At 48.0% G+C, this 27,797-nt stretch overlaps 2 protein-coding genes across 5 annotated transcripts; both read left to right on the forward strand.

The window, feature by feature from the left end:
* Cacna1f (calcium voltage-gated channel subunit alpha1 F) lies at nucleotides 1-27,781 on the forward strand. Of its 4 annotated transcripts, none has more exons than XM_028770777.1 (48): nucleotides 1-61; nucleotides 1,666-1,915; nucleotides 2,764-2,869; nucleotides 3,084-3,223; nucleotides 3,469-3,611; nucleotides 3,693-3,845; nucleotides 4,438-4,634; nucleotides 4,737-4,840; nucleotides 6,877-7,067; nucleotides 7,287-7,379; nucleotides 7,496-7,589; nucleotides 7,729-7,755; nucleotides 7,905-8,065; nucleotides 8,895-9,120; nucleotides 9,817-10,024; nucleotides 10,119-10,239; nucleotides 10,362-10,443; nucleotides 11,508-11,553; nucleotides 12,083-12,134; nucleotides 12,829-12,988; nucleotides 13,148-13,277; nucleotides 13,890-13,949; nucleotides 14,096-14,202; nucleotides 14,290-14,377; nucleotides 14,838-14,945; nucleotides 15,058-15,110; nucleotides 16,621-16,767; nucleotides 17,893-18,094; nucleotides 18,187-18,345; nucleotides 19,119-19,229; nucleotides 19,450-19,533; nucleotides 20,333-20,353; nucleotides 20,546-20,674; nucleotides 20,967-21,032; nucleotides 21,283-21,374; nucleotides 22,138-22,297; nucleotides 22,526-22,653; nucleotides 22,905-23,001; nucleotides 23,190-23,292; nucleotides 23,561-23,662; nucleotides 23,783-23,913; nucleotides 24,091-24,231; nucleotides 24,503-24,672; nucleotides 25,314-25,421; nucleotides 25,529-25,653; nucleotides 25,739-25,851; nucleotides 27,037-27,234; nucleotides 27,475-27,781. In XM_028770777.1, exons 1-48 carry the CDS (start codon nucleotides 37-39, stop codon nucleotides 27,703-27,705), a joined length of 5,943 nt encoding a protein of 1,980 aa, XP_028626610.1. In that variant the 5' UTR covers nucleotides 1-36; the 3' UTR covers nucleotides 27,706-27,781. The 4 variants fall into 4 exon arrangements, with proteins under 4 accessions (XP_028626610.1, XP_028626613.1, XP_028626611.1 ...); XM_028770780.1 differs by having other exon boundaries at nucleotides 37-97; nucleotides 1,897-1,915; nucleotides 12,835-12,988; nucleotides 27,475-27,705; XM_028770778.1 differs by having other exon boundaries at nucleotides 37-61; nucleotides 12,835-12,988; nucleotides 27,475-27,705.
* On the forward strand, nucleotides 6,284-6,743 carry LOC114624034 (60S ribosomal protein L26-like). Its single transcript, XM_028770788.1, has one exon. The coding sequence runs from the start codon at nucleotides 6,299-6,301 to the stop codon at nucleotides 6,734-6,736; it is 438 nt and encodes a 145-aa protein (XP_028626621.1). The 5' UTR covers nucleotides 6,284-6,298; the 3' UTR covers nucleotides 6,737-6,743.
* Nucleotides 27,782-27,797: the final 16 nt, after the last annotated feature.

Genomic DNA, 27,797 nt, shown 5'->3' on the forward strand with positions numbered 1-27,797 from the left:
ACTGTGTGCAGATGGTCCTTATATCTCCAGAGGAGGATGTCGGAATCTGAAGTCGGGAAAGGTGAGAGCAGCCATCCACCCCTGAAGACCCTTGGAGTCACCCTGGTCCACCCTCACCCTCTCACCTACCCACTACCCACCTGGATCCTACTCCTGGAGAAGTCTCTGGGGAACTAGAGTATCATCCCCCTCTTCCTGTCCTAGCCTCTCCTTAAAAGAGCTTCTTTGCCACCTGATCTCACCACAACCTAGCCTATGTGTTATCCTCAACAGCCTCTAACCTTACGCGTAGCCTTAGTTCCCAAATGAAACCCAGACTAAATCCTGACCCTAGGCACTCACTCCACATCTAACCCCAAATCCAGCCCCACACTAAACCTTAATCTAAACCCTGCTAACCAGAAGACAATCCCCTACCTCCACCGCATGGGACGTTAGAATCCAGACCTCACGAAAGCTACAGACCTTCTCATGAAATTGAAGGTCATCTAACATGTAGATGCCAGCACTGCTAGGAAGTGATTTCCCTGGCTGTCCAGAAACAGCACAGACCCCTTGTCAAATTGTTAACTAATTTATCTAATAAGTATGTGTATGTGCCTGAGTTTATGTATGAGTGTCGTGTGTGCGAAATGACAGCAGAAGTAATCAGATCTCCTAGAACTTGAGTTTCAGGAGACTTTGAGCTGCCGTGTGGGTGCTGGGAATTAAACCCATGTTCTTTGGAAGAGCACTCTGAGTTCTTAATAACGGAACCAATTCTCCAGGTTGAGCAGACACTTTTACAAATACAAACTGAATGCAGAGCAAGAACATAGCTAATGCTGTTGTAAGCTACAAAGGGTCTGGACTCAGAATGCCTTGGTTTGACTCCTGATTCAGCCACTTGAGCAAATTATTAACCCTTTCATTTCAATTTCCTCATTTTCAAAATAGTAATGATAATCACATTCTAGACATTTGGATGAATACTGAGCTCAATTTCCTCCTCACAACATCCTTATAATGCAGGCAACTGTTATTATCCTTCCCATTATACAGATAAGAAAACTGAGGCTCAGGTGTAATCCCATAATTTACTCAAGGCAATACACAACTTCTAAATAGTAGTCAGGATTTTAATCCAGACATCTTATTTACTTCAAAGCTGGGGATCTTAACCAGGCCAGTCTATTACCCCTCTCAGAACCTGAAACAAAGCCACACGAGTCTTGAAACTACAGGTTGAAAATCCCAATGCAAAATGCAAATTCTACTCAAAATGTATCCCTCACTTTGATCCTAATTCCAAGCCCAAGTCATTCAAATACCCAGCTTTAGCCCTAAATAAAATTTCAACCAAACTCCATTCTTGCCTATATCAATTGAAGCTAGACCCACTCAGATGCAAAACTCACGACTCAAATTTGACCTGAAGTTGAAATGCACAGCATGGTGATCATGTACTCAAGTCCTCGACCGCTTTCCTTAGCAAAAATCCCTATCCCTCCACCCTAAACTTCATTCCAACATTGATTGTCAGCCCTCAACCCATAACCCAAGCATCCCCCACCTCCCCATAGCGGTGCATGTTCTTCTCCAATCAAATAGAGGGATGGGATTGGATAAGAAATTGCTATGGTTGCCCTATGCTGCCCCTTTCCTGACTCCTGTTTCTCCACACAGACACCACCCCGGAGCCCAGTCCAGCCAATGGAACTGGCCCTGGGCCTGAATGGGGGCTCTGTCCTGGGCCTCCAACTGTGGGAACTGATACCAGTGGGGCATCAGGCCTGGAGACCCCAAGACGAAGGACCCAGCACAACAAACACAAGACTGTGGCAGTGGCCAGTGCACAGAGATCACCTCGAGCGCTCTTCTGTCTCACCCTAACCAATCCCATTCGACGGTCCTGCATCAGCATCGTAGAGTGGAAGTATCCTGTGAGGCTCAGGGGTAAGGATGCATCACCAGGGCACAGAGGAGTCTAGAGTCTAGAATTAAGTCAGGCCTGGAACGGAGGAAGCCTGAGATTACTAGAGACCAACAATAAAATATTGGGGTTGGGGGAGGGGAAGATTTCTGTGGTGGGAGTGTAACTCAGTGTTAGAGCATTTATTTAGTGTATTAGATACCCTGAGTTCAATCCAAAACATTGCAAATTAAGAGAAAGAGAGAGAGAGAGAGAGAGAGAGAGAGAGAGAGAGAGATCTAGAATAGAGAGGGAGTCCAGAGAAATATAGGTCACCAGGATCAAGAGTCTAGCACTAAACTGACCATGCTTGTATATGCCTATAACTCAGAAAGCTGAGGCAGGAGAACTAAAAATTCAGCCTGGGCTACATAGCATGATCGTGTCTCCACAAAAAAAAAAAAAGTCAAGTTGGGACTGTAGCTCATTCAATAGAGTGTTTATCTAGCATGAACAAAGCCCTGGGGTTCAATCCCCAGGACCTCAAAACCAGGATATGGAGGCACACACCTGTGAGTCTTTCTCTCAGAAGGTGGAAGCAGAAGGACCAGAAGTTGAAGGTCATCCTCCACTACATAGCACAAGCTTGAGGTTCGAGACCAGCCTGAGACTCGTCTCACGATAATAATAATAATAATAATAATAATAATAATAATAATAATAATAGGGAGGGGCCAAAGTCTTGGTCAGGGCAGTGCTGGGAATGTCCAAACCTTGAAGTCTAGAATTAGCTCTGGATGGAGAGGGCACTAAGGGAATGTGGAGTTCTCAATGTCACTCTTCCTGGGTCCTTAACTGCGTGTTCACCTGAGGCCTTTTGATATTCTCATCCTCCTGACAATCTTTGCCAACTGTGTGGCATTGGGGGTATATATCCCCTTCCCTGAGGACGACTCCAACACAGCCAACCACAACTTGGTGAGGTCTACCCCGTCCCCAACCAGACTGCAGTTACCTTTAGACCTATCGCTTAAGCCGCCCAGCCAGACCCCACCCCTCCGGGGCCTACCCTACTCCAGTCTTGGTCCTGGCAAAAGTAACCCTAACCTGTGCCTACAACTCACCCACAGGGTCTGACCCTGCCCCGAAATAAGTCCCGGCCTTCACGCCCCGCCCTCTGCTCCGCCCTCAGGAACAGGTAGAATACGTGTTCCTGGTGATTTTCACCGTGGAGACAGTACTCAAGATCGTGGCCTACGGGCTGGTGCTCCATCCCAGCGCCTACATTCGCAACGGTTGGAACCTACTCGACTTCATCATCGTCGTGGTCGGGTGCGCGTCTGCAAGGGGAAGGCACCCCTCCCTAGTTCGCAATCCAATGAATTCTGGGGCTCAAGGAAGCGACTGCTTCAGACAGCCCCTATTCAGAAGCTAAAATCTGGAATATTAACATATTTAAAACCATTTGCGTTTCCAGTTATAGAGGGGTGTGCTTTCCTGAAGAGAAAGGGGGAGGGGGAAAAGGGCGGGAACCAAAGCCCTGACTCTCCACTCTCCGTCCTATACTCCCCCATCAGGTTGTTCAGCGTGCTGCTGGAACAAGGACCTGGGAGGCCAAGAGATGCCCCGCATACTGGAGGAAAACCGGGAGGCTTCGATGTAAAGGCACTGCGGGCATTTAGGGTGCTACGACCACTAAGGCTAGTGTCTGGGGTCCCGAGTAAGTATACCCCGCCACCAAGTTGGAGGAGGGGCGCCAGGTTGATGGGGAACGCGCTGAGCCTGCCCCTCCCCGCCACAGGCCTGCACATAGTGCTCAATTCCATCATGAAGGCACTTGTGCCGCTGCTGCACATTGCCCTGTTGGTGCTTTTCGTCATTATCATTTACGCCATCATCGGACTCGAGCTGTTCCTCGGACGAATGCACAAGACGTGCTACTTCCTGGAATCTGGTCAGCCAGCAGCACCCTTTCACAGGACAGGACACGCCCCCTACCCTCACTTCTAGGTCCCCTCTTGCTTCTAGAAAGCCCACTCAGTTTTCTCAGGACTCGATTGCTAGACTCTGAGTCTAACCTTGTATAGCCAAACCCCATCCCTGTATTCAAGACTCCGCCCTAAAATCCCAGAATACAACCCCTCCCTCAGTAATTACTGTGCAGGTATCACAAGACTCCACCCACAGGCTCAGACTGCTGCATTTAAGACTGCAAACTCCACATCTCGCCCATAGACATTTACGTAGACCTGTGCCCAAGCCTTTTCTCTACCCTCTTTTCAAAAGACTCTCTTATTCACCAGACTCTGTCCCCAGGTTCATGCACATTCACTCTTCCCAGACTCCTGTTGGAAGGACTCAGCTTCCCAGTGGTTCAAATCGATCGATATTTCCAGGAGTTTTACCCTAGCAGAGGAGCCCAGGGTTCGTTTTGCCTTAAAAATATCTAGGGCATTGAAACAAACTAACTATGAGAATAGGGCTTCCGAGAAGCAGGAACTAGTGTGTGACTTGCTTCATAGCCCCAGGCTGTAATTTTCCTGCAGATATGGAGGCAGAGGAGGATCCCTCGCCTTGTGCATCTTCTGGCTCTGGGCGTTCATGCACAATGAACCAAACTGAGTGCCGCGGGCGCTGGCCAGGACCCAACGGTGGCATTACGAACTTCGATAATTTTTTCTTTGCCATGCTAACTGTGTTCCAGTGTATTACCATGGAAGGCTGGACAGACGTCCTCTACTGGGTGAGGTGAACAAGCCTTCACACAGCTTGGAGGCTGCACCTGCCCTTCTTCCCTAGCTCAGATTGTCCTGTCTGCGTGCTATGGAATATGTTCTCTCTCCAGATGCAGGATGCCATGGGATATGAGCTACCTTGGGTGTACTTTGTGAGCCTCGTCATCTTCGGGTCCTTCTTTGTCCTCAACCTTGTGCTTGGAGTTCTAAGCGGGTAAGAAGCCTGGATATTCTCCCTTACAATCCTCCCCATCTCGCCACCGTTTTCTGTTGCCAAATTCCCAGGTATCTTCCATAAACCCCATCTGAGCTGGGCTTGGCAGAACAATCCTGTACTCCCTGGTATCTGGGAGGCTAAGACAGAAGTATCTCAAGTTTAAGGCCAGCCTGAACAACTTAGTGAGAACCTGCCTCAATTTTTTTAAAGGAAGATACAAATAATAATAACACATGATAAGTAAATGTGTGCACATCACACACACACACGTGTGTGTGTGTGTGTGTGTGTGTGTGTGTGTGCATGCATACATGTGCAAACACACGCACACAATATGCAGAGAAAAGAAAAATAAAGACGAACGTGGAGATGTTGCAATTACAAATATCCGTATCTGGGGATGAGGAAGTGGCTGAGTAAAGAATTCTTTCCGAAGCTGGGCGTGGTGGTTCACGCCTTTAATCCCTGCACTCAAGAGGCAGAGGCAAGGGGATTTCCTGAGTTTGAAGCCAACCTGGTCTACAGAGTGCGGTCCTGGACAGCCAACCCTACACAGAGAAACCCTGTCTCAGAAAATAAAAACAAAAAGAGTGCTTGTAGAAGATTCAGGTTCAGTTCCCAGCACCCACATGACAGGTCACTGTAACTTCACTGTTGAAGGAACTGATTCCGTCTTCTGGCCTCTGACGGCTCCTGAAAGCAAGTGATGTACATGCTCAGGCAGGCTCACACACGTACACAGAAATAATAAATACTTGGTTTTTTTTAAAAGAAATAACTGGAAACATCAGAGCTAAGTGTAGCGTTGCATATCTGTAGCCAACATCCAGAGGCAGGAAAGATTGCAGATTTGGTGAGGCTCCGAGCTAGTAATGAGACACTCTCTCAAAATGATATAATCAAGCCAGGCCTAGAATGTACACCTGTCATCCCAGTACTTAGAAGGCAGAAGCAGGAGAACTTTGACTACGTAACAAGTCCAAGATCAGCCTGAGCTGCCTGGAAAGTTCAAGGTCAGCCCAGAGTACACCCCTCCCCCTCTCCAAATACAAGATATAGATAGATAGATAGATAGATAGATAGATAGATAGATATAGATATAGATATCAGAACCCAGAAGCATGGATTTGTGGGTAAAGATGCTTATTGCCAACTGTAGTGATCTAATTTTAATACCCAAGACCTACACGGTAGCAGGAAAGAACTATCTCCCTTGGACTGTCCTCTGGTCCACAGGCCATGACACCCACTTGCCACACATATAAATGGATGGATAGATAGATAGATAGGTAGATAGATGTAATTCTTTTTAAAATCAGGAAAGACCTTTTGAGAAAGTGGTGATGATATTCTGTCATCGTGAGCTACAATGCCCTTGGCATATCCAAAGAACAATTAGAAAGCTATTGTAGCTCTTTTTCCTTTTGCGGCCATCGGTGGATTGCAGCTGCCAAAATGAAATTCAGTCCCTTCGTGACTTCTGACCGAAGCAAGAACCGCAAACGGCATTTCAATGCACCTTCTCACATTCGGAGGAAGATCATGTCTTCCCCTCTTTCCAAAGAACTGAGACAGAAGTATAATGTTCGGTCTATGCCCATTCGAAAGGATGATGAAGTTCAGGTTGTTCGAGGACACTACAAAGGCCAGCAGATTGGCAAAGTGGTCCAAGTGTACAGGAAGAAATACATCATCTACACTGAGCGAGTCCAGCGAGAGAAGGCTAACGGCACAACTGTGCATGTGGGCATCCACCCCAGCAAGGTAGTTATCACCAGGCTAAAGCTGGACAAGGACCGCAAGAAGATCCTGGAGAGGAAAGCCAAGTCCCGGCAAGTAGGAAAGGAGAAGGGCAAATACAAAGAAGAAACGATTGAGAAGATGCAGGAGTAGAGACATCTCATGCACGGCTTTCATTAAAGACTGCTTAAGTAAAAAAAAGAAAAAAAAAAGAAAGCTATTGTAGCTGGGGTAGTAAAGGCAAGGTCACTGGGGGTGGCTTCCTTATGTAGTCTGCTCCCCTCTTCCTCCAGGGAGTTCTCCAAGGAAAGAGAAAAGGCAAAGGCCCGAGGTGACTTTCAGAAGCTTCGGGAGAAGCAACAGCTGGAAGAGGACCTTCGGGGCTACCTGGACTGGATCACACAGGCTGAGGAGTTAGACCTTCATGATCCCTCAGTAGATGGCAACTTGGCTTCTCTTGCTGAAGAGGGACGGGCTGGCCATCGTAGGCAACTCAATTCTGACCCAGCTTCATTCCTACCCCAGATGTGATTGCCCTCCTGAGACCCAGACCAAGTCTGCAGCCACCCTAGGCTTTGCCCCAAATCTGGCTCAGGACACAGAATCTCAGATCCAAAGACTCCAGCTAGCTCTTTGTCCCTTAGACTCGACCCTAAGTCTGCCCCCAGGCCATCTTTCTCAGTTGGAACTATCCCCCCAACAGGGCCACAACTGTCAGAGCTGACCAATAGGAGGCGCGGACGGTTGCGCTGGTTCAGCCATTCTACCCGCTCGACACACTCCACCAGCAGCCATGGTGAGGACTAGGCCAGCAAGGGGCGGGGCAGAGCTAGGGTGAGTGGACAGAGAGAAAAACCAAAAGTGGGACCTAGAGTCTTTGGATCCTGACCTCTGTCCTCACTTTGCCTGCAGCCAGCCTCCCAGCCAGCGACACTGGCTCCATGACAGACACCCCCGGAGACGAAGATGAAGAGGAGGGGACCATGGCCAGCTGTACATACTGCCTGTGAGGAATCACAGCCTTTAATCCCTACATAATCCAGACCCCCATTCTTATGCTAGCTTCAAACATCTGACCTCCAGTCAGAGCTGCTGATTCCCTCTCAGCTCCTTATGACAGCCCCCACCCTTCCAATCATTTCTAGAAACAAGATCATGAAAACCAAAGTCTGGTAAGTTGTGAAAGGTTGTGCAACCTTTTGGCCCCATGAATTGGAGACCAGTCCACCTCCATGGCCCATGTGACTTCTGGGCTCCCCGACCTGCACACCGGGCTGACATAGACCAATCTCAACGATGTGATGGGCTCTCCTCTGCCCAGCCGCCACTTCCGCCGAGTCAACCGGGGTCTCCGTGCACGCTGCCGCCGGGCAGTCAAATCCAACGCCTGCTACTGGGCTGTACTTCTGCTCGTCTTCCTCAACACACTGACCATCGCTTCAGAGCACCACGGGCAGCCTGTGTGGCTCACCCAGACCCAAGGTGAGCCTCTGCCTGCCAGCCCTCTTCTTCATCCCTTGCTCCCTGTACTCCAGAAGTTCAAAGGCAGGCTCTCTAGGGAGTCTTTGACCCCAGATACCACCTTCCAATCCAGATGAGTGCAGAAACCTTAACTTGTCCTATCCCACCCTGCAAACTACACTTATGTGCTGCCTGCTATGTGTATCAAGCTCTAGTCTTGGTATTGCACATGTCCAAATTGAAACTTCATTCCACTAAAACTTTAGTACCTCAGTGCTCAGGTGGAGGGTCCTGATCGTTATGGTATTGCTGTCAAGCAACTAACCCCAGGATTCAGTTCCTGAGGGCCAGAGCAGGTAGAATATTGTTTGGCCTACATCAAGTATCAACTGTTATGATTCCTTATCATCTTAAACCCAAATTTATTATTGGTCCTGCTCCTAACTCCACTCCAAACCAGTTCAGTCCCAAAGAAACCCTAGGCTTAGAGATGGGGCTGTATCTCAGTGGAAGAGTACATGTGTGAGGCCCTGGGTTCCATCCCCATAACCAAAAACGCAAGACATAAATAGAAAAAAAATAAAAAGAATAAATCCTAGATGCTAACTGTACAATTGAGTGTGGAGTTGTCTTGGACTCACAAAGGGTGACTCTAGCCCCCGCCTCAACTCTACTCTCTGCCCCAGCTCCAAACCTCACTTGCTTTGATCTACAAACTCACTTCAGTCCCTAATCCCAGCCAAACTCTACCCTATACCTGGCCTGCTCCCTGCTACCCCCAAGATCCCACCGAAGCACCTGGCTTCCTAAACATGTTACCATGTTACACATACCCCGCCCCCCTCAACAGAGTATGCCAACAAAGTTCTGCTCTGCCTCTTCACGGTGGAGATGCTTCTCAAACTATACGGCCTGGGCCCCTCTGTCTACGTGGCTTCCTTTTTCAACCGCTTTGACTGCTTCGTGGTCTGTGGGGGCATCCTAGAAACCACTTTAGTGGAGGTGGGGGCCATGCAGCCTCTCGGCATCTCAGTGCTGCGATGTGTGCGACTCCTCAGGATCTTCAAGGTCACCAGGTGTGTGTGTATGCGTGGGACCTAAAATGCAGCCCCAACTCTACCTCTACGTCCCAGCTCCAAAGCAAGCAGATTCCTACCCTCAACCAGGAGTGGTGCCTCCTCCATCTCCATCCCAGTTCCTAACCTGACTTTACCCCCAAGTCCATCTCCATGCTTATCTCACATCCTAGCCACAGAACCCCTCTAACCCCAGTCCCGATCTCCCACCTCAGACCTAATTCCCAGCCCTAGCACCATCACTGAGCACCAACCATAATGCTATTCCTAATTTTCTGATACTTCCCTCCTCCCGGCCAGTCACCTTTCTTTAACTGCAAAAGCCCATTCTGTTCTCCCTAACCTCAAGCTCATCTGTACCCCCTTTCCTATACCAAACCTTCAACCATAACCGTCTCCCAACTCCTCCAACCCCAAATCACTATGGCTCCATGCCCAATTCATCCCAGTCCCAACAGGAAACCCAATTCTGTAGACGCCTCCTGGCTAATTTCCCCTCCCACCACACCCTGGATGCCAACTCCAAACTTAGCGATCCTCCTTTTTCATACTCCTATCACACTTTGGTTCCAAAAATCACTTCCAACCTTGACACCACAGCCTATTTTAACCCCTTCTGCTCCAATGTATCCCAAACGGGAGGCCTGCCTGGTTCCTGACTCCTGACGAACCCTGCACTTTCTATTTCTGTTGCAGGCACTGGGCATCTCTGAGCAATCTAGTGGCGTCCTTGCTCAATTCCATGAAGTCTATCGCCTCCTTGCTGCTTCTCCTCTTTCTCTTTATCATCATCTTCTCCCTGCTTGGCATGCAGCTGTTTGGGGGCAAGTTCAATTTTGACCAGACCCACACCAAGAGAAGCACCTTTGATACTTTCCCCCAAGCCCTCCTCACTGTCTTTCAGGTATGGCCCGGACACCCTGAGATGTGTACACATGTTGGTAGGGCCTGGAGTTATAGGGAGTCCCAAGAACTTTTTGATGACTTCCTACCCCCAGATCCTGACTGGTGAGGATTGGAATGTGGTCATGTATGATGGTATCATGGCCTACGGTGGTCCCTTCTTCCCAGGGATGCTGGTGTGTGTTTATTTCATCATCCTCTTCATCTGCGGCAATTGTATCCTCAGAGCTTTTGGGGAGTGAATAGAGCATGGTGATGCGGTGACAGGGTGAAGGTGTGGGCCTGGGCAACACATAGGCAGGCTGCTTCTTCATCTTTGCAACCTGAGCTTACCCCAGACATCCTACTGAACGTGTTTCTTGCCATTGCTGTGGATAACCTAGCGAGCGGGGATGCAGGCACTGCCAAAGACAAGGGCAGGTGAGCTCTGGCTTCATCTCCAAGACTTCCTTTCCCTAAGATCTCTGAGATGTGTGTGTGTGCTGGAAAGCCCCAGATCCAGATACAGTCCTCAGTAATTCATTCATTCATTCGATACACGTTCATTGAGCACACACTTTATGCTAGGCCCTGCTGCAACTGCTAGGGAGAAAGCATGGGTTGATATGCTGTCAGCAGCCAGACATGGCATGCAAGTTTGACAGCAGACAGAGTCCTTGCTGTTTGTAGTTGAGGAATGCAAGCAAAATTCAAGATCATTGATATGTAACTTCAAGACTATGTTAGTTAGCCAGGCGCTGTAGCACCTCCCTTTAATGGCAGCTCACAGACACAGGTTTATCTCTTTGAGTTAGAGGCCCTCCTGTTCTACATAGTGAGTTCCAGTCCTGTCACAGACTTTGTCAAAAAAAAGAAAAAAGACTGTGTTAATAATAAGTAGCGAAGGAACAGAAAGCAGAACAAAGCAATAGTGAAAAATGAAAGCAAGTCTGGAGGCCCAAACCTATATTCCCAACACTTGGAAGGCCGAGGCAGAGGGATAAGGACTTCAAGGCCAACATGGGCTCCATATTGAGCCTGGCTAGGAGATGAGGGTCAATAAGATTGCTCCTTTGAAGTGGTGGTGGTGTTAACCAATCTACAACAAAACATCCGGGCCTGAGACCTAACTTAGAGAAAGAAAATGTACTTGTTTGAAGTTCTGGTTTCCATCCCCAGAACCATAACAAGCAACCACAAACCACCAGTGAGACAGGGACGTGGCTGGGAGGAAAATGGTAGGAAATAGGGTTACGTGTTGGGAGGAATAAAAGGACCAGACTGGGGATATTCTGGGTCAAGACGAGATTTTGGCTTTTGTTTTTGGTAATGATAGGCATGGAAGTGTTAGGGTTCCATGGGCTCCTTCTGGATGCCTCGAGGATAGACTATAGGCAGAACAGAAGCAGGAAGTCCCAAGAAAGGTCTGTCCTGACAGCAGTGCTCAGCCCCGCCTTCTCCAATTGTTACTACCTGCAGCAATCAGCCCTCGTTTCCTTGAACAGAGAGAAGAGCACCGAAGGAAACCCTCCGCAGGAGAACAAAGGACTGGTGAGCTAGAAGCCTGCGTGTGCGGGTTGCACGCCTTTGATCCTAGCACTTGGAAAACAGACGCAGGGCAGTCTCTGAGTTTCAAATTAGCCTGCTCTACATAGTGAGTTCCAGGCAGCCTGGACTACAGACCGAGACTCTTTTATAAAGGGTGGGGGAGCTGAAGAGGTAAGAGTACTTGCTGATCTCCTAAAGGACCTGAATTTGGCTCCCAGACCCATGTCAAGCAGATCACAACTACCTGTAACTCCAGGTTTGGGAGATCCAACTCCCTCTGGTCTCCAAGGTCACCTGCATTCACACATGCATACCCACATGATTTAAAATAATAAAAAAATAAATCTTAAAGAAAAACAAAGCGGGGGGGGTTTGTCCCGCCCTTGTCCCCCATAGCTATCAAGGTGTGCACAGCTTTAACGCTATCCTCTGACAATCTATTTCCACGTTATCCTGTCTCTTCTATGCCTCCATTGTGTCTGTTTCCTGGTGTCTTTCCCCCAATCGATGACTCCTGTCTTCCTCTCTCCAGGTGCCTGGTGGAGAGAATCAAGATGCAGAGGGCGCAAAAAGTGAAGGGGCAGGCAAGTAGGCATGTCAAATGGAAGTGACAAAGAGTATTGGAAAGAGAACACAGACAGAGAACTCTTGACCCTAACGGAATCCTCTCTAGCCAGCAGACTCTTCCAAGGTCATCCCGTAGGCAATAGACACAGTGGAGCCTGCCTGTAGTCTTAACACTGGGGAAAGGTAGCGGATTTCAGGACACCTTGTGGTAAATAGTGAGTTCCAGGTCAGCCTGGAGTTTATTAGAGACACTAGACACTATCTCAAAATGAATAAATAAATAAATAAATAAATAAATAAATAAATAAGGACTGGGACTATGACTCAGCATGGGGAAGACCCTAAGTACAATCTTGAGCACTGCAAAAATAAGTATTCTGAAACAAATGGATGGGCTTGGTTTGTAGCCAGCAACATTTGGGACACCAAGGTTAGACAAGAGAAATGGACATTTGATTGTACTGTGGGCCTTCTCGGAGCCTTTGTTATCAAATTGTGTGTGTGCATATAACACTCGCTAAGCACGTTCACCAGGCACTCACTGTGTCCTGGCACTGTTCTAAGAGCTGGGTGTAGCATATTAAACAAAAGAGATGTAAGATCCCTTCGCTGAGGAGCTGAGATTCTGGGCAGGAAATGAGAGAAATTCGTCCTATGTCAATCACAGTTCCAGGAGCTTTCCATTGAGTTTTCTCATTGCTCTTTTCTCAGCTCCAGGCATGGAGGAGGAGGAGGAGGAAGAAGAAGAGGAGGAGGAGGAGGAAGAAAATGGTGCAGGACACGTGGAACTCTTGCAGGAAGTTGTACCCAAGGAGAAGGTGGTACCCATCCCTGAAGGCAGTGCCTTCTTCTGCCTCAGTCAAACCAATCCGTGAGTTCTAGGAATGGCAATAGGGCAGGGCAACAGGGGCTGGCCAGGTGAGGAGCCCCAGAACTACCCAGGAGGCAATGGGGCGCAGATGTATCCCTGTGGATCTCCTGGGAAACACCGACCCTGGTTTCTAATCACTGTCTTTTCTCCACTCCCTAGACTTCGGAAGGCCTGCCACACTCTCATACATCACCATATCTTCACCAGTCTCATCCTGGTCTTCATCATCCTCAGTAGTGTGTCCCTGGCTGCTGAGGACCCCATCCGAGCCCACTCATTCCGCAACCATGTGAGCCCATGGCTGAGGGCTGGGAGGAACTCACAGAGGGCATTCAACTGGGCACAAATCTAGAGCCAGAATAGAGAGAAACCAGAAGATGCCTCACTGGGCTGGGAAAGAGGATCAAGAACGATACCAGATACAGTGCCAGCAGCCATTTCCATACTCCGAGAAGTGTGGGGCAGGGGATCAGGATTTGACTAGGGGTACGGGAAACGTACTCGTGGAGGTCAAACAGGCCAAGGGCACTTATGTAGCTGGGCAGACAGGAGTCTAAATCTGAGCCCTTATCTTGGATGGGCAAACCTTTGGCATATATATACACAAGTCTTTCCTAAAGCCAGAGTGGGGAGCAAGGCTTACACTGGGAGATGCACAAGCAAGCTGGCATGGTCGTACTTGCCTGGATTTCTAGTCCTTGGGAGGCTGAAGCAGGAAGATTACTGCAACTCTGAGGCCAGCCTGGGCTGCAGAGTGATGCCTTGTCTCAGATGATAGATAGATAGATAGATAGATAGATAGATAGATAGATAGATAGATAGACAGATAAAAAGAGAGAGACGAATGCCTACCAATCCCCTTTAGTTATGACAGTGTTCCTCATCTTTCTTACGTCTCCAGATTCTGGGATATTTCGATTATGCCTTCACCTCCATTTTCACTGTGGAGATTCTACTAAAGGTGATTACTGGGCCCTCAGCCATACCCTCCGTTGCCCCAATCCATTCTCAGCCCACCCTCACCACCTCTCTGTGCTCTTCCTCCATTCTTCCCCACCAGCTATATCCTCAGGTCTGAGGTCTAATCCAATATAATCTGATCCCCAGATGACAGTGTTTGGGGCCTTCCTGCACCGAGGCTCTTTCTGCCGTAGCTGGTTCAATCTGTTGGATCTGCTTGTGGTCAGTGTGTCCCTCATCTCCTTCGGCATCCAGTGAGTGACACCTTCCCCTGCCCGCCCCACTCTTCCCAGAACCAGGACCAAGCCCTAATTAGGGCCTGAAACCTTCCCACTCCCCAGCTCCAGTGCCATCTCAGTTGTGAAGATTCTCCGAGTTCTCCGAGTCCTGCGGCCTCTCCGAGCTATCAACAGAGCCAAGGGACTCAAGGTAAACCCGGCTCACCCAAACCCACAGGACCCAGGCCCTGGGTCAGGATATCTGATCCAACTGACTGTTGCACAAAGACATGACTGACTGCATGCAACCTCAACCCAACATGTGACCACATAGTCTTGCCTACTGGTCATGTGATCTGACCCATGTTCCTTACAAGTGACTATACCAATGGCTACATTCTTCTAATTCATGTCCTTGGCATGTGACTACATATCCTTGCCTAGAAACCCCTTATTCCTTGTTGATATCATCCATGCTATGGTAATAATAGCTATAGGGGATGCTAGTCCACCACAGTACCTTTTGACCATTTATTCCTGATCACACATCTCTAACTTGCAACCACATACCCCTGGCCCAAGTCCTTAAACTGTATTCATCACCCAAGTTCCCGCTACATGCTATGTATGGCCTGTGATGTCCATTGGTCATGTGTGTGGGTGTTTTGCAGCATGTGGTGCAGTGTGTGTTTGTGGCCATCCGGACCATTGGAAACATCATGATTGTCACCACCCTCTTACAGTTCATGTTCGCCTGCATTGGTGTTCAGCTCTTCAAGGTGAGGGAGATCCAGAGGGAGGTCCAGGGAGCCAGACAGGTCCAGGCAGGGGCCAGAGTGTGGGGGTGTGGGGTGGAAAGATGAACCTGCTTGACACATTTCCTCCCTATAGGGAAAATTCTACAGTTGCACTGATGAGGCCAAACACACCCTTAAAGAATGCAAGTGAGTATTTGAAGCCTCGCCCTCTACTGAATCAAGAACCCCTCCCAAATTGCATAGAGAAATCCAGACCTCTCTAAGGTCCCTGAAGCAGCTTACAGCTTCTTACCAAGAACTCTAAATATGTCTGGTTTCCTGAAAGTCCCCAAGACCTCTAAACTTCCCTAAATGCCCCCAAGATACACTCCAGAACTCCCCTATTAATTGTAGAGGCTCTTGTTTCTCGGCAAGCCGTCAAAGTCCCCCCATAATCTTTTTCTGCATTTTTTCAGTGTTACCTACATTCCTCCTCAGAACCTCTTGCAATTTCCTGCTCTGAATGCCAGCTTCCATCTAGAGATGTTTGTAGATAGAGGTGGTTTCAAGCAAAGCCAGGAATCCCTGACTCAAACCCACTTCATGGGATTGGAGGCATTGATTCACTTTGCCTGGTTTGCTCACCTGAAAACTAGGGATAAAGAGTGTGCCCATTTCACAGGACTGTTAAGAGAAGTAGAGAGGTGGTGCATGGAATAAGTATACACAGCAAAGTGCCTGCATGGTGAGCTAGCACAGTGCCTGGCATAGAGTCACTGCTAGGAAAACTTTGGCCACTTAGAGAACTACTTTCCCCTGGATGGCAAAAATGTTCAATGACAATGGTGACGGTGATATACCAACTGTGTCTCAGAGATTAATTTTCTTTGTTGGTTTGTTGGTTGTTCTTCTTTCTTTTTTTTCCTTTTTTGCATTCATGTATTTATTAATATGGAAAGTATGCATGTCACTGCGCATGTGTGGAGATCAGAGAAGAACTTGAGGGAATTGGTTCGTTCCTTCCACCATGTGAGTTCTGAGGATTGGGCTCACATCATCAGATTGGAAGCAAGGACCTTTATCCATCGAGCCATTTTGCTGGCCCTTGTTTGTTTTTTGAACCTTGGTCTCGATATGCCTCAAGCCAGCCTTAAAACTCTCAAGATAGCTCTAAACTTCTAAACTCAAGTTTTCTGTCTTCTGCCGCCTGAGTTGCTGGGATTATAAGCATGTGCCACTATATCTGACTTGATTTGGTTTTTGTCTATCTGTCTGCCTGCCGGTCTGTCTGCTTGTTGTGAGACAATGGTCTCAGTATGTAGTTCTGGCTGACCTGGAAATCACATAGACCAAGCCGCCCTCATATTTGCTAAATTCTTCCTGCCTGTACCTCACAAGTAAAGAGGTTATAAACATGTGTACTACCATGATTAACTGTCATTTATTGATTTACTCCATCCCTGTGACAAATGGGAAATGTATTCTTGTAGTATCCTCATTTTTTAAAATAGAGAGTGAAGACAAAAGTCAACTAGACAGATATTGAATGTTTACAATAACCCAGCCAGGGAATCAAAGGGCAGGATGTGAGGCCCAGCTGTCTAGGTATACCACTGTGCCCTGCCACATCCATAATAAAGACCCTAGACCCTTTGCCACCACTCCTCATTCCTCCACCCCACCCCACCCCCATCTAACCTGTCTACAACATCCACAGGGGCTCCTTCCTCATCTACCCTGATGGAGATGTGTCACGACCTTTGGTCCGGGAGCGGCTCTGGGTCAACAGTGATTTCAACTTTGACAACGTCCTTTCAGCCATGATGGCCCTGTTCACTGTCTCTACCTTTGAAGGCTGGCCTGCGTGAGGGGCAGGGCCTTGGGCATGACAGAAAACTGGGCAGATGGTCCTAGATCATTCCTGGGATCACCTGGGAATTGATGGGAGTGTGTCTTAGGGACATAATGAAAGTTTTAAGACTGGATAGGGTTTTCTTTCTTGCCTTTTTCCTCTTTCCAATATCTGAAAATTGAACCCAGGTTTTGTATACGCTAGGCAATGATATTCTAATAAGCTACATCCCTACCACCTATTTTCTTGAGTCAGGGTCTTGTATGTAGCCCACTTTGATCTCAGCCTGATGATCCTCCTTCTCTATCCTCTTGAGTACTGAGATTCAGGTTTGTGCCACTGTATTCAGTTGGATATAGCTTTCTAGAGACTGGTGAGGGTGTTAGAAGCCTGGACAGGGATTTCCCAGAACCTTGCTGGGGATTCATTGAGACTTTGGGGGAAGGTCTCTAGAAAGTGGGGAAAGGTCTCTGAGGGAATAGGTGAAAATCTAGAAAAGACTAGGTAAGCATTGTAAGGGGTTAAGTAGAGAGTGGGGGATTCAAAATGGATTCACTGAAGAGATGGTATTCAGAAGTTTAATAAAGAGCTAGAAAAGCTTTTGGGTATACTAGCTAGATATTTACTGTGGGGATTTGAGGAGAGCATTCAAGATTGTAGGATGGGGTTCGAACATGTTTAGGAGTTTGTGGGGAGTTCTGGAGAACCACATTGGGGAGGTGCTCCAGGGCCTTATATAAGGGGATTAAAGGTCTGCAGGAACATAGAGGATTTTAAAAGGTCATTGAAGGTCTGGATGGGTTTATTTTGAGGGCTGCATAGGAGTCTCTGGAGGTTTCTGGTATAAAAGGTTTGGATCCTGGCCTACATAGATGAGTTCCAGGACTACTAAGTGTATATGGTGAGACCTTGTTTCAAAAAAAAAAAGAAAACAAACAAACAAAAGACATAAGCCCCTTTAAAAAGCCTTGTGTGGGTCTCTTTGTGGATGTATAGAAGTCCCAAGTGGTTAGGTTGCAAATTTAGGGGGTTTTGGAGATTTGGGGGTAAAGATAAGTAGCCGTGGAGGAAGTCGGAGGGGGCTGGGATTCCCTCCTTAAACATGTCCTCACTTCTACCTCCCACTGTCTCCCACAGGCTACTATACAAAGCCATAGATGCACATGCAGAAGATGAGGGCCCTATCTACAATTACCATGTGGAGATCTCCATCTTCTTCATCGTCTACATCATCATCATTGCCTTCTTCATGATGAACATCTTTGTGGGCTTTGTCATCATCACATTCCGTGCCCAGGGAGAACAGGAATACCAAAACTGTGAACTGGATAAGAACCAGGTGACCTCTCACTTCTGACCCGTGGCCACCAAACTGTCTCCCCTTGCCTTGGGAACCTCCCCTGATCACCCACGCTCTATATCGCTATGCAGCGCCAGTGTGTGGACTATGCCCTCAAAGCTCAGCCGCTCCGCCGATACATCCCCAAGAATCCACATCAGTACCGCGTGTGGGCCACTGTGAACTCTGCTGCCTTTGAATACCTCATGTTTCTGCTCATCCTTCTCAACACGGTTGCCCTAGCCATGCAGGTCTGAACCCCACCCCCCCCCATCTGGATCATTGTCAGACATTTGTTCTCTTCTCACAATCTCTTTGAGGGCGATTAGGAATAAGTTAGGCTGCAAGTAACAACCCCATACCCTGCCTCCTGACATCTGCCTAACTGATAGAGTCTTAAGTTACCACATTTTTTTGGAACATTTCCTCAAATCTAAGGCCAAAGCCTGCATTCTGCTTTTAAAGATGATGAAATGTGAAAGCAATGGTCCACAACTGTCACAAGTTGTCGTGGGTTGTAAAAAAAAAAAAAAAAAAAGCACTCCAGACTTGGATTCTAAGATGAAAAATGTCATGCATCCCAGAGTTTGCTTATTATTTGCTTCAAATGTTGAAGACCACTAATGTAGGTAGCCTTCTCATTGTTGGTCAGTGAGCCAGGCTCTGTTGATCTTCCTGCTACACCATTCCATTGTAAGTTGATTGGTGCATCACGGTCATAAAACAACTAGTCCAAACATCAATACCACACCCAAGCAGGAAAAAAAAATGAGTTGCATCAAGCAGCAATTCTTTCATATTTTAATGAAATAATTGTCTTCACAGAAGCTGTCAACCAGCAGGAGATTTATGTTACTGCTTCACTCCCAGAGTGATCCTTGCCCTAATGCAAGGCACTCTGAGAATCAAGAACCAGTTTTGTCAGCCACAGCGTTTCCGATCCCCAGACTCCTCAGCTCAGGCCAGGGATTATGCGCTTGTGTCTTTTACCTTAGGCTCTGTCCTCATCTGGTTTTTTCCATAGCACTATGAGCAGACTGCTCCCTTTAACTATGCCATGGACATCCTCAACATGGTCTTCACTGGCCTCTTCACCATTGAGATGGTGCTCAAAATCATCGCCTTTAAACCCAAGGTATGCCCTAGACCCACACCCTACCAAGAAACTCCTTGGGGGAGGAAACACATTCCATAGCCTGGCAGGGGACTGGAGGGTAGCAAACAAGTAGTCATAAGGCTAAATAATAAGAGGGCCCCCAGGCCCTGCCTCCTCAATACCATGTATCTATTACTGGTCCCCTACACTGGTCTGCTGGCTCACAGAACATAGCACAGTGCTTTCCTCCTGTCTACAGCATTACTTTGCCGATGCCTGGAATACATTCGATGCTCTTATTGTGGTGGGCAGCGTAGTCGACATTGCCGTCACAGAAGTCAATGTGAGAACTGGGCTTTGTGCTAACCCCTCTATCCTCTCCCTAGAGCCTTCTTTCATTTGGGTAGGCAGCTCCCGCTTGCATTCTCCCCAGTCCTGGAGACTGAGCACTCCTTATTCTAGATCTTTTTGGTTTGTTTGTTTGGTTGGTTGGTTTTTTTTTTTTTTGGAGTCCTTTCTGGGTTCTGCCAACATATTCCTCCCTCTAACCAGCTAACCAGCCCCCCTATTTCATTTTGTAGCCTACCCAATGGCTCTGCTACCTCCCCAAATCCCTCCCTTATTATTTCTGTTATCTTTTTCATTGTCTCTACCCCATTCCAATGGCTCCATCAACTCCATTGACACCTGTTTGGCTCCATCATCTCTCTGACTACTTCGTTGGCTCCATATTGTTCACCAACTCCACCTCCTATACTGGCTCTTTCCCGGCTCTGTTACCACAACTGATTGCATCATTGGCTTCATCATTTCATCCGATGGGTACTACACGGTAAAACCCTTGACGGACAATGCTGCCAATTGCATTTCTGCATCACTGGCTTCTCCAATGATCACCCATTGCTTCTCATTTCCATGACGCTTTGCTCAACTGTTTCCTTCAATGTCTTGCTCCACCATTTCCCTTACCTGCCCCCTTCATTTCTACCCCCATTAAAACTTTGTCTACAACCATCTTGATCTGCTACCATTTAACCTTCCCACAATCCCCTGAGTATACACCTTCATTTCCCCTTATCCATGTGGGCATATGATTACATCACCTCCTTTATCACCTTTGTTTTGCCCATATGCCCCACCAGAATGGAGGCCATCTTGGCGAGGTAGCTTCTCACCCCTAACAGGAATTTTTTTTTCAACCATCCTTCCCAGCCCAAGAGTCCTTAGAAATGACCCCTGGCCACTCTTGGGCCTGACTTCTGAGAGATTTGGGAACTGGGAGGGCTAAGGCATGAGGACAGGAAGCTGCTAGAGCTGGTACAAACTGAGCAGCCCCACTCCATCCCTAACTCCAGAGCTCAGAGGACAGCTCCCGCATATCTATCACGTTCTTTCGCCTCTTCCGAGTCATGAGGCTGGTCAAGCTTCTCAGTAAGGGTGAGGGGATTCGCACACTTCTCTGGACGTTCATCAAATCTTTCCAGGTAATTCCCCACTCAGAACTACAGTTTCCAGTCTTCCATACCATTTTCCACCTAATGTTTCCAACTTTCTCTCTTTCTCTGCACTCTTAATTCGAAACATGTCCCTAGCTTCACTGACTTTACCCTATTCTATTTAATATTGTGTCCACATTTAGAAGACACATGTAATTCAGGAAACTTTGAGCATAGACTAGGTCTCCCAGAAGACCCATGCTAGGGGAGAGGAGTGCATTCTGGGATTTATAGTTCTCTGGCTGCACCTGAAATATCTGTCCCCTTCCTATTCTTCCAGGCCTTGCCTTATGTGGCACTTCTCATAGCAATGATATTCTTCATCTATGCAGTCATTGGCATGCAGGTAAGTGGAGACCCTAGAGAATAATCCTTCTGTCTGAGAGGCTTGGTAGCAGTAGCCCCAGAGTGGGTATGGAGGGACAGAAAGATAGACAAACTAGATGACCCTGGGTAAGTGCGCATGAGTAAAATGGGCTCGTTAGTAATTGCTTTCAAGGTTATAAGGATCCCTTAGGTATTAGGAAACATGAAGTGAATGGGAACATGTGAGAACACATGTTCACTCCCAGCACACAGCCTCTGTATGTCTATAGATGTTTGGCAAGGTGGCTCTTCAGGACGGAACGCAGATAAATCGAAACAACAATTTCCAGACTTTTCCGCAGGCTGTGCTGCTTCTGTTCAGGTGATAAACTCCCACTTTCCTGCTACCTTGCCCCTCTGAATTCCTAGGGTATACTATGGGCCCCAGGATGCCTAGGCTATGGAAATATCAGGGCAGCCTGAGTTCCACATAAGTGAAGGCCTTTTCTGGCTGTGGTCTGAGGGAGTCTTTCAAAATATTCTAGTCTAAGCCATTCTTTTTCTGGCTGTAAGATGTGCCCCCCTTTTAGGCCACAGTGCCCTAATCTGTAAGAGACATTCTGTAACTGCCATCATCATGGCCATGCTAGTTGTGACAGTGTTCAAATGGAAGCTGGTGTGATGGCTCAGCAAGTAAAGGCAGGTGCTGCCAAGCCTGGTAATCTGAGCTCAATTTCCAGAAACCACATGATGAAACAAACAAACAAAAAAGACTTCCACAGATTGATTGCCCTCCCCCGTGTGTGTGTGTGTGTGTGTGTGTGTGTGTGTGTGTGCCTGTCTGTCTTTGTCTCTCTCTGTCTCTGTCTTCTCTCTCTCTCTCTTTCTCTCTCTCTCTCTCTCTCTCTCTCTGTGTGTGTGTGTGTGTGTGTGTGTGTGTGTGTGTGTGTGTGTGTGTGAGAGAGAGAGAGAGAGAGAGAGAGAGAGAGAGAGAGAGAGAGAGAGAAAGGGGTGGGGGGAATAAATGCAAAATGTAACCTCTGATAAGTAGGTCATTTTCTCCCTTCCCTGGACCCCCACACCTGTAGTTGACATGACTTTATAGCCTCTCCTTCAGAATACTGCCCCTCTGTGTCCCTCCCCAGATGTGCCACTGGTGAGGCATGGCAAGAGATAATGCTAGCCAGCCTTCCAGGAAATCGATGTGATCCTGAGTCTGATTATGGCCCAGGCGAGGAATTTACCTGCGGTAGCAATTTTGCCATTGTCTACTTCATCAGCTTCTTCATGCTCTGTGCCTTCCTGGTAAGAACTATTTTCCCACAGTCACTATCATTGCCATGGGGGCTGGCCCAGAAGGGTTCAGAGACATCCAAATGGATTGGGCAGCCCAGCTCTTGAAAACACTGACCCAACAATAAGATCAACCAAGGAGCTTGTGACCCAATGACCATAAGATCGTCCCAGCCCCTATCCACCCCCCAAATCCAACTCTGCTTCTTTACTTAACTCTGCTTGCCCATTGACCCACAGATTATAAATCTCTTTGTGGCTGTAATCATGGATAACTTTGATTACCTAACCAGAGATTGGTCTATCCTGGGACCCCACCACCTTGATGAATTCAAGAGGATCTGGTCTGAATATGACCCCGGAGCCAAGTATACCCTTTAATATCTTACCTAGAACTCTAGGGATATGTACTGCCCTCCATGTCCCCCTAGTTCCAGAACTTCCGATTCACCCATCAATAAAGAGATTTCTACAATCCCATCCTCTGCCCGCCCCATCTGTGCTCTTCCCTCAAAGCCTTAACATGTTGGTATAGGAGGTAATGATTTGCTGGGGATGGAGCTTAAGAAAGGCCTAAAGGAGGACTATTGATCCAGTGGAACCTCTCTGACTGCCCCAGGGGCCGCATCAAGCACCTGGACGTGGTTGCACTGCTGAGACGCATCCAGCCCCCACTGGGATTCGGAAAGCTGTGCCCACACCGAGTGGCCTGCAAGGTCTGTTTCCCTGCCCACCCCACTCACCTGCTGATCTCCAAGAAGGCTGTATACTCTATGGGAAAGGAAAGGGACTTGCCTTTGGTAGGGATGGGTATTTGACTACATCCACAAAGGTATCTGCCCTGGGCATTCAGAGTACACCTAACATTTTCCCAGTGTTAGTTTTCTGTCTCTGGTGTTTATAGAGACTTGTGGCAATGAATGTGCCCCTCAACTCAGATGGAACAGTGACATTCAACGCTACACTTTTTGCCCTAGTGCGGACATCCCTGAAGATCAAGACAGAAGGTGTGGGGGCAAGGGAGGGCCAGGAGTGAAGTGATCCCTGGGGAGGGTTGAGAGAGCAAATGCAAAGAATGACAGACATGCATCTCCTAAGTCTGAACCTCAAAATGGCTGACTGGCTTCTCCAGGGCTTCCTCCATACCTTATCTGATAGGAGTGAAGTAAAGTTTCAGGTGAAGCCTTCAAAGCAAAGCCCTGCCCCCCCCCACCAGCAATGAGGAGCCACTTCTGCATCTCTATCTCCCCTGCCCCATACTCTCCTGCCCTGCAGGGAACCTGGATCAAGCCAACCAGGAGCTTCGGATGGTCATCAAAAAGATCTGGAAGAGGATAAAGCAGAAATTGTTGGATGAGGTCATCCCCCCTCCAGATGGTAAGCTGCCCACCCCCAGCTCCTTAACTGTCTGCCCAGATTATTGTTGGTAGGTAGAGTATTGCTGGTATGTAGGTGTAGAGGACCCTTGTGTAACTTTGCCATCTTTCTTATCCCCAGAGGAGGAGGTCACTGTGGGAAAATTTTATGCCACATTTCTGATCCAAGATTATTTTCGAAAATTCCGGAGAAGGAAAGAAAAGGGGCTACTAGGAACAGAGCCCCCAACAAGTACATCCTCTGCCCTCCAGGTCTGAAGGACAGGGCCCTGGGTGGCCATGTGTATAGAGGATGACCTCCCTCATGATCTCCTGAAACTCATGAAACAGAGCCCTGGCACACACACTTTTGCATGGGAAGCAAGCTAATAGAGGGGCACTTTAGAGCAGGAGCTACCAATTTCCTTCTTTTTCTATCCATCCCCACAGGCTGGTCTAAGGAGCCTACAGAATTTGGGTCCTGAGATCCGACAGGCCCTTACCTATGACACTGAGGAAGAAGAAGAGGAAGAGGCAGTGGGTCAGGAGGCTGAGGAGGAGGAAGCTGAGGACAACCCAGAAACATACAAGGTGAGGACAAGTTTTTACACCCCTCCAAAGCTCTTGACTGAAAAAAAAAAAAAAACGCTCCCTCAGACCATTAAGTAAATTCCATACTGTGTCTGGGAGAAGCCTCCTCTACAGAGGAAAACTATTCAATACCTATCACTGGCTGTTGGGAAACAAGACCCAGATTCAGCCCGTAGGGAGTGATGCTCCCCATGGACCAGTGAGTGAAACACTGATAAAGTAACTTAGCCATTACATTGATGAAACACTAAACTCAAATGACTCTCCTCAGGACTCCATAGACTCCCAGCCCCAATCTCAATGGAGCTCTAGGATTTCGGTGTCTCTACCTGTTAAGGAGAAACTCCCAGATTCTCTCTCAACTGGGCCTAGTGATGATGATGGAGTGGCTCCCGACTCCAGGCAGCCCAGTGTGCTACAGGCTGGATCCCAACCCCACAGGTATGGTCGAGCATCTGAGGAAGGTAGTGAGAATGGAGAAAGATTAGACACTGTATTGAATGACATAGGAGAAGAGCTAGTGGCCTTCAAGAAGAAATTTGGGAAGGAAAGATGTGTTTCAAGGGCTCAAATGAGCATCACACGTGGTGTGTGGGCCACAGGAGTAAAGCCCGCACTGGAGAGATAGACGGGGTGGGGAGGAATCCAGAGTGCAAGGCCATCCTTGGCTATATAGTGAGTTTGAGACCCTGGTGGTTTTTTTTTTCTTTTTAAGACCAAGACAAATTGAGGGCTCAAATAGGAATAAAGGGTAAAAAGAGAAACATGAAAAATGGAATAACAAGAAAATTTGAGAAACACTGTGCAAAAGATTAATGCAAATCAAGGATGGTGACATATGCCTTTAATCACAGCACTCGAGAGGCAGAGCAAACAGTTGTCTGTGAGTTCAAGGCCAGCCTGGTCTATGTAGTGAGTTCCAGGTCAGCTAGGACTACATAGTAAGATCCTGTCTACAAGTAAATGTAAATCCTAGTGTTTGTACAGGGGATGGGGCATGCATGGGGTGAGAGGAACACGGAGTCCAGGATCAGATATCGGGAAGTTAGGACCTAGTCTAACTATATATATTATTTCTCCAGGAGAAGCTCTGGGGTTTTCATGTTTACTATCCCAGAAGAAGGAAGTCCTCAACTTAAGGAAATTCAAGGGCAGGACAATCAGAATGAGGAACAGGAAGTCCCTGCCTGGTACACTGGTCACACCACATGGGCCATGCAGGGGAGGGCAGGAGTGTTGGTACCCCCAACTCTGAATCCCAGACCTGAGTTCACCACCAGCTCTGCCTTCTCCACAGGACCCCCGACCAGGATGAGCGGTCAGGGACTCCCTCGAACCCAGTCCTTTTACCACCTCACTGGTCCCAGCATGTAAATGGGCACCATGTACCTCGCCGACGTTTGCTGCCCCCTACGCCTGCAGGCAAGCAGAAAAATAGACCCTATGGAACCCTAAGGGCTAACAGAACAGAACAGGACAGGGATTGCCATTGTCCTTTGCCCACTAGGTCGGAAGCCCTCCTTCACCATCCAGTGTCTGCAACGCCAGGGCAGTTGTGAAGATTTACCTATCCCAGGCACCTATCATCGTGGACGGACCTTAGTACCAGGCAGAGCTCAGGTGAGGAAAAGGGATGCTGTGGCCTTTGAGGAAATAGCATCTTAGGCTGAACTTTACAAACATACTACATTTCAGAGCCTTCAGAAGAATGGGGCACTTGAAGGAACATACATAATCTCCACTGTACTTGTGAAATGGGTTTGCTGTCCCCACTTTACGAGAGGTCACTGAGGCTAAGAGTCTATCCACTCGTGGTCACGTAGCTAGTACACAGCACAACTGACACTTTTACAATATTCAGCATTTATTCATTTATCAATTTTAGTATGTGTATATGTGTCTTTGTGTGTCTGTATGCATGTTGTGTATGTGGATACACTTCCCCATGGGGGTGTGCAGAGTCCAGAAGAGGGTGTCAGTGCCCTCCTCTATCCCTCTCCACCTATTACTTTGAAATAATGGCTCACATTTTCTTGGCTAGGCAGAAAGCCAACAATCTCCAGCGATCCTCCTGTCTCTGCTTCTCCTAGTGTTAGGGTTACACAGGCATGTGTGGGAGGCCTGGAATACTACGTGGGTCAGGGGTGCTTGGATTTGAACTCTAGTCCCCATGATTGTGCAAAAAGTGCTCTTGACTGCTCATTTTCCCCTTTCCAGCCCCCCACGATTGACATTTAAATCCAGGGTTTTGAGTCAGATTTGATGGCACACACCTGTAATCCTATCACTTGGGAAGTAGGCATAGGAGGATCAAGAGTTCAGCGTTATTCTCAGCTACATATGGAGTTGAGGCTAGCTTGGGCTACATGAGACTTTGTTTCAAAAGAACCGAAACATCTAGATGGGGTGGTTGGTGTCTATAACCCCAGCCCTTGTGAGGCTAGTACAAGAGGACTGCTGAAAAATTGAGGCCAACTTGGGCTGTATAGTAAATTATAGGCCTTGATAATAGAGCAAGGCCCTGTCTTAAATAAATAAATACATAAATAAATCACACATGATGCATGCAAACCAACGCTTTCTATACTCTGACATAAACTCAAGTGTGGAGCTGGGGATGTAGCTTAGCATGTTTATGGCTCTGGCTTTGATCCCCACAAATAAAGAAGTCGTTTATTTGTCCTCTGATTTACACCCATCCCTGTGACTCCAGCTGTGTCTGTTAGAGGAGAACTCACGAGAGGGAATGGAAGACCCTCATTCTCACCAATCCTTGCCCATCTGGTGTTTGTTCATTCGACCTAGGGTTCCTGGGCAGCCCCTCCTCAGAAGGGTCGACTGCTATATGCCCCCCTATTGTTGGTGGAGGATTCTACAGTGGGTGAAGGATACCTTGGCAAACTCGGTGGCCCACTGCGTACCTTCACCTGTCTGCAAGTGCCTGGAGCTCACACAGATCCCAGCCACCGCAAGAGGGGCAGTGCTGACAGTTTGGTGGAGGCTGTGAGTCCAGATGGATGTGGGAAAAGGGGCTGGGATAGAAGGAAGCAGAGGTGGGAGCTGGGAAATGTGGACCAAGAGTGGCCAGACTCTATGTTAAGCATGTGGAAATTCCTCTTCTCGGCATACTGTACTTGACCCTGTCCCCCTGCGAGCTGCATGTGCATCGTTTATTCACTGTGACCTGCACTGTACACACTGTGCCACTGATCAACACTAATCCTACTTGGACCCCCCAACCAGGTGCTCATCTCCGAAGGCCTAGGTCTCTTTGCCCAAGACCCACGATTTGTGGCCTTGGCCAAGCAGGAGATTGCAGATGCATGTCACCTGACCCTGGATGAGATGGACAGCGCTGCCAGTGATCTGCTGGCACAGAGAACCACCTCCCTTTACAGTGACGAGGAGTCTATTCGCTCCCGCTTTGACGAAGAGGACCTGGGAGATGAGATGGCCTGTGTCCATGCCCTCTAAATTCTTACCCCTCATCTACTGCTCAATAAATTCTTGCCCTTCCTTCCCCCAGAGGGAGGCAAGCATGGACCACACACTGCTGAATTTTAGTA

Source organism: Grammomys surdaster, unplaced genomic scaffold, assembly GCF_004785775.1.
Source record: "Grammomys surdaster isolate TR1022 unplaced genomic scaffold, NIH_TR_1.0 204, whole genome shotgun sequence".
Taxonomy (NCBI): Eukaryota; Metazoa; Chordata; class Mammalia; order Rodentia; family Muridae; genus Grammomys; species Grammomys surdaster.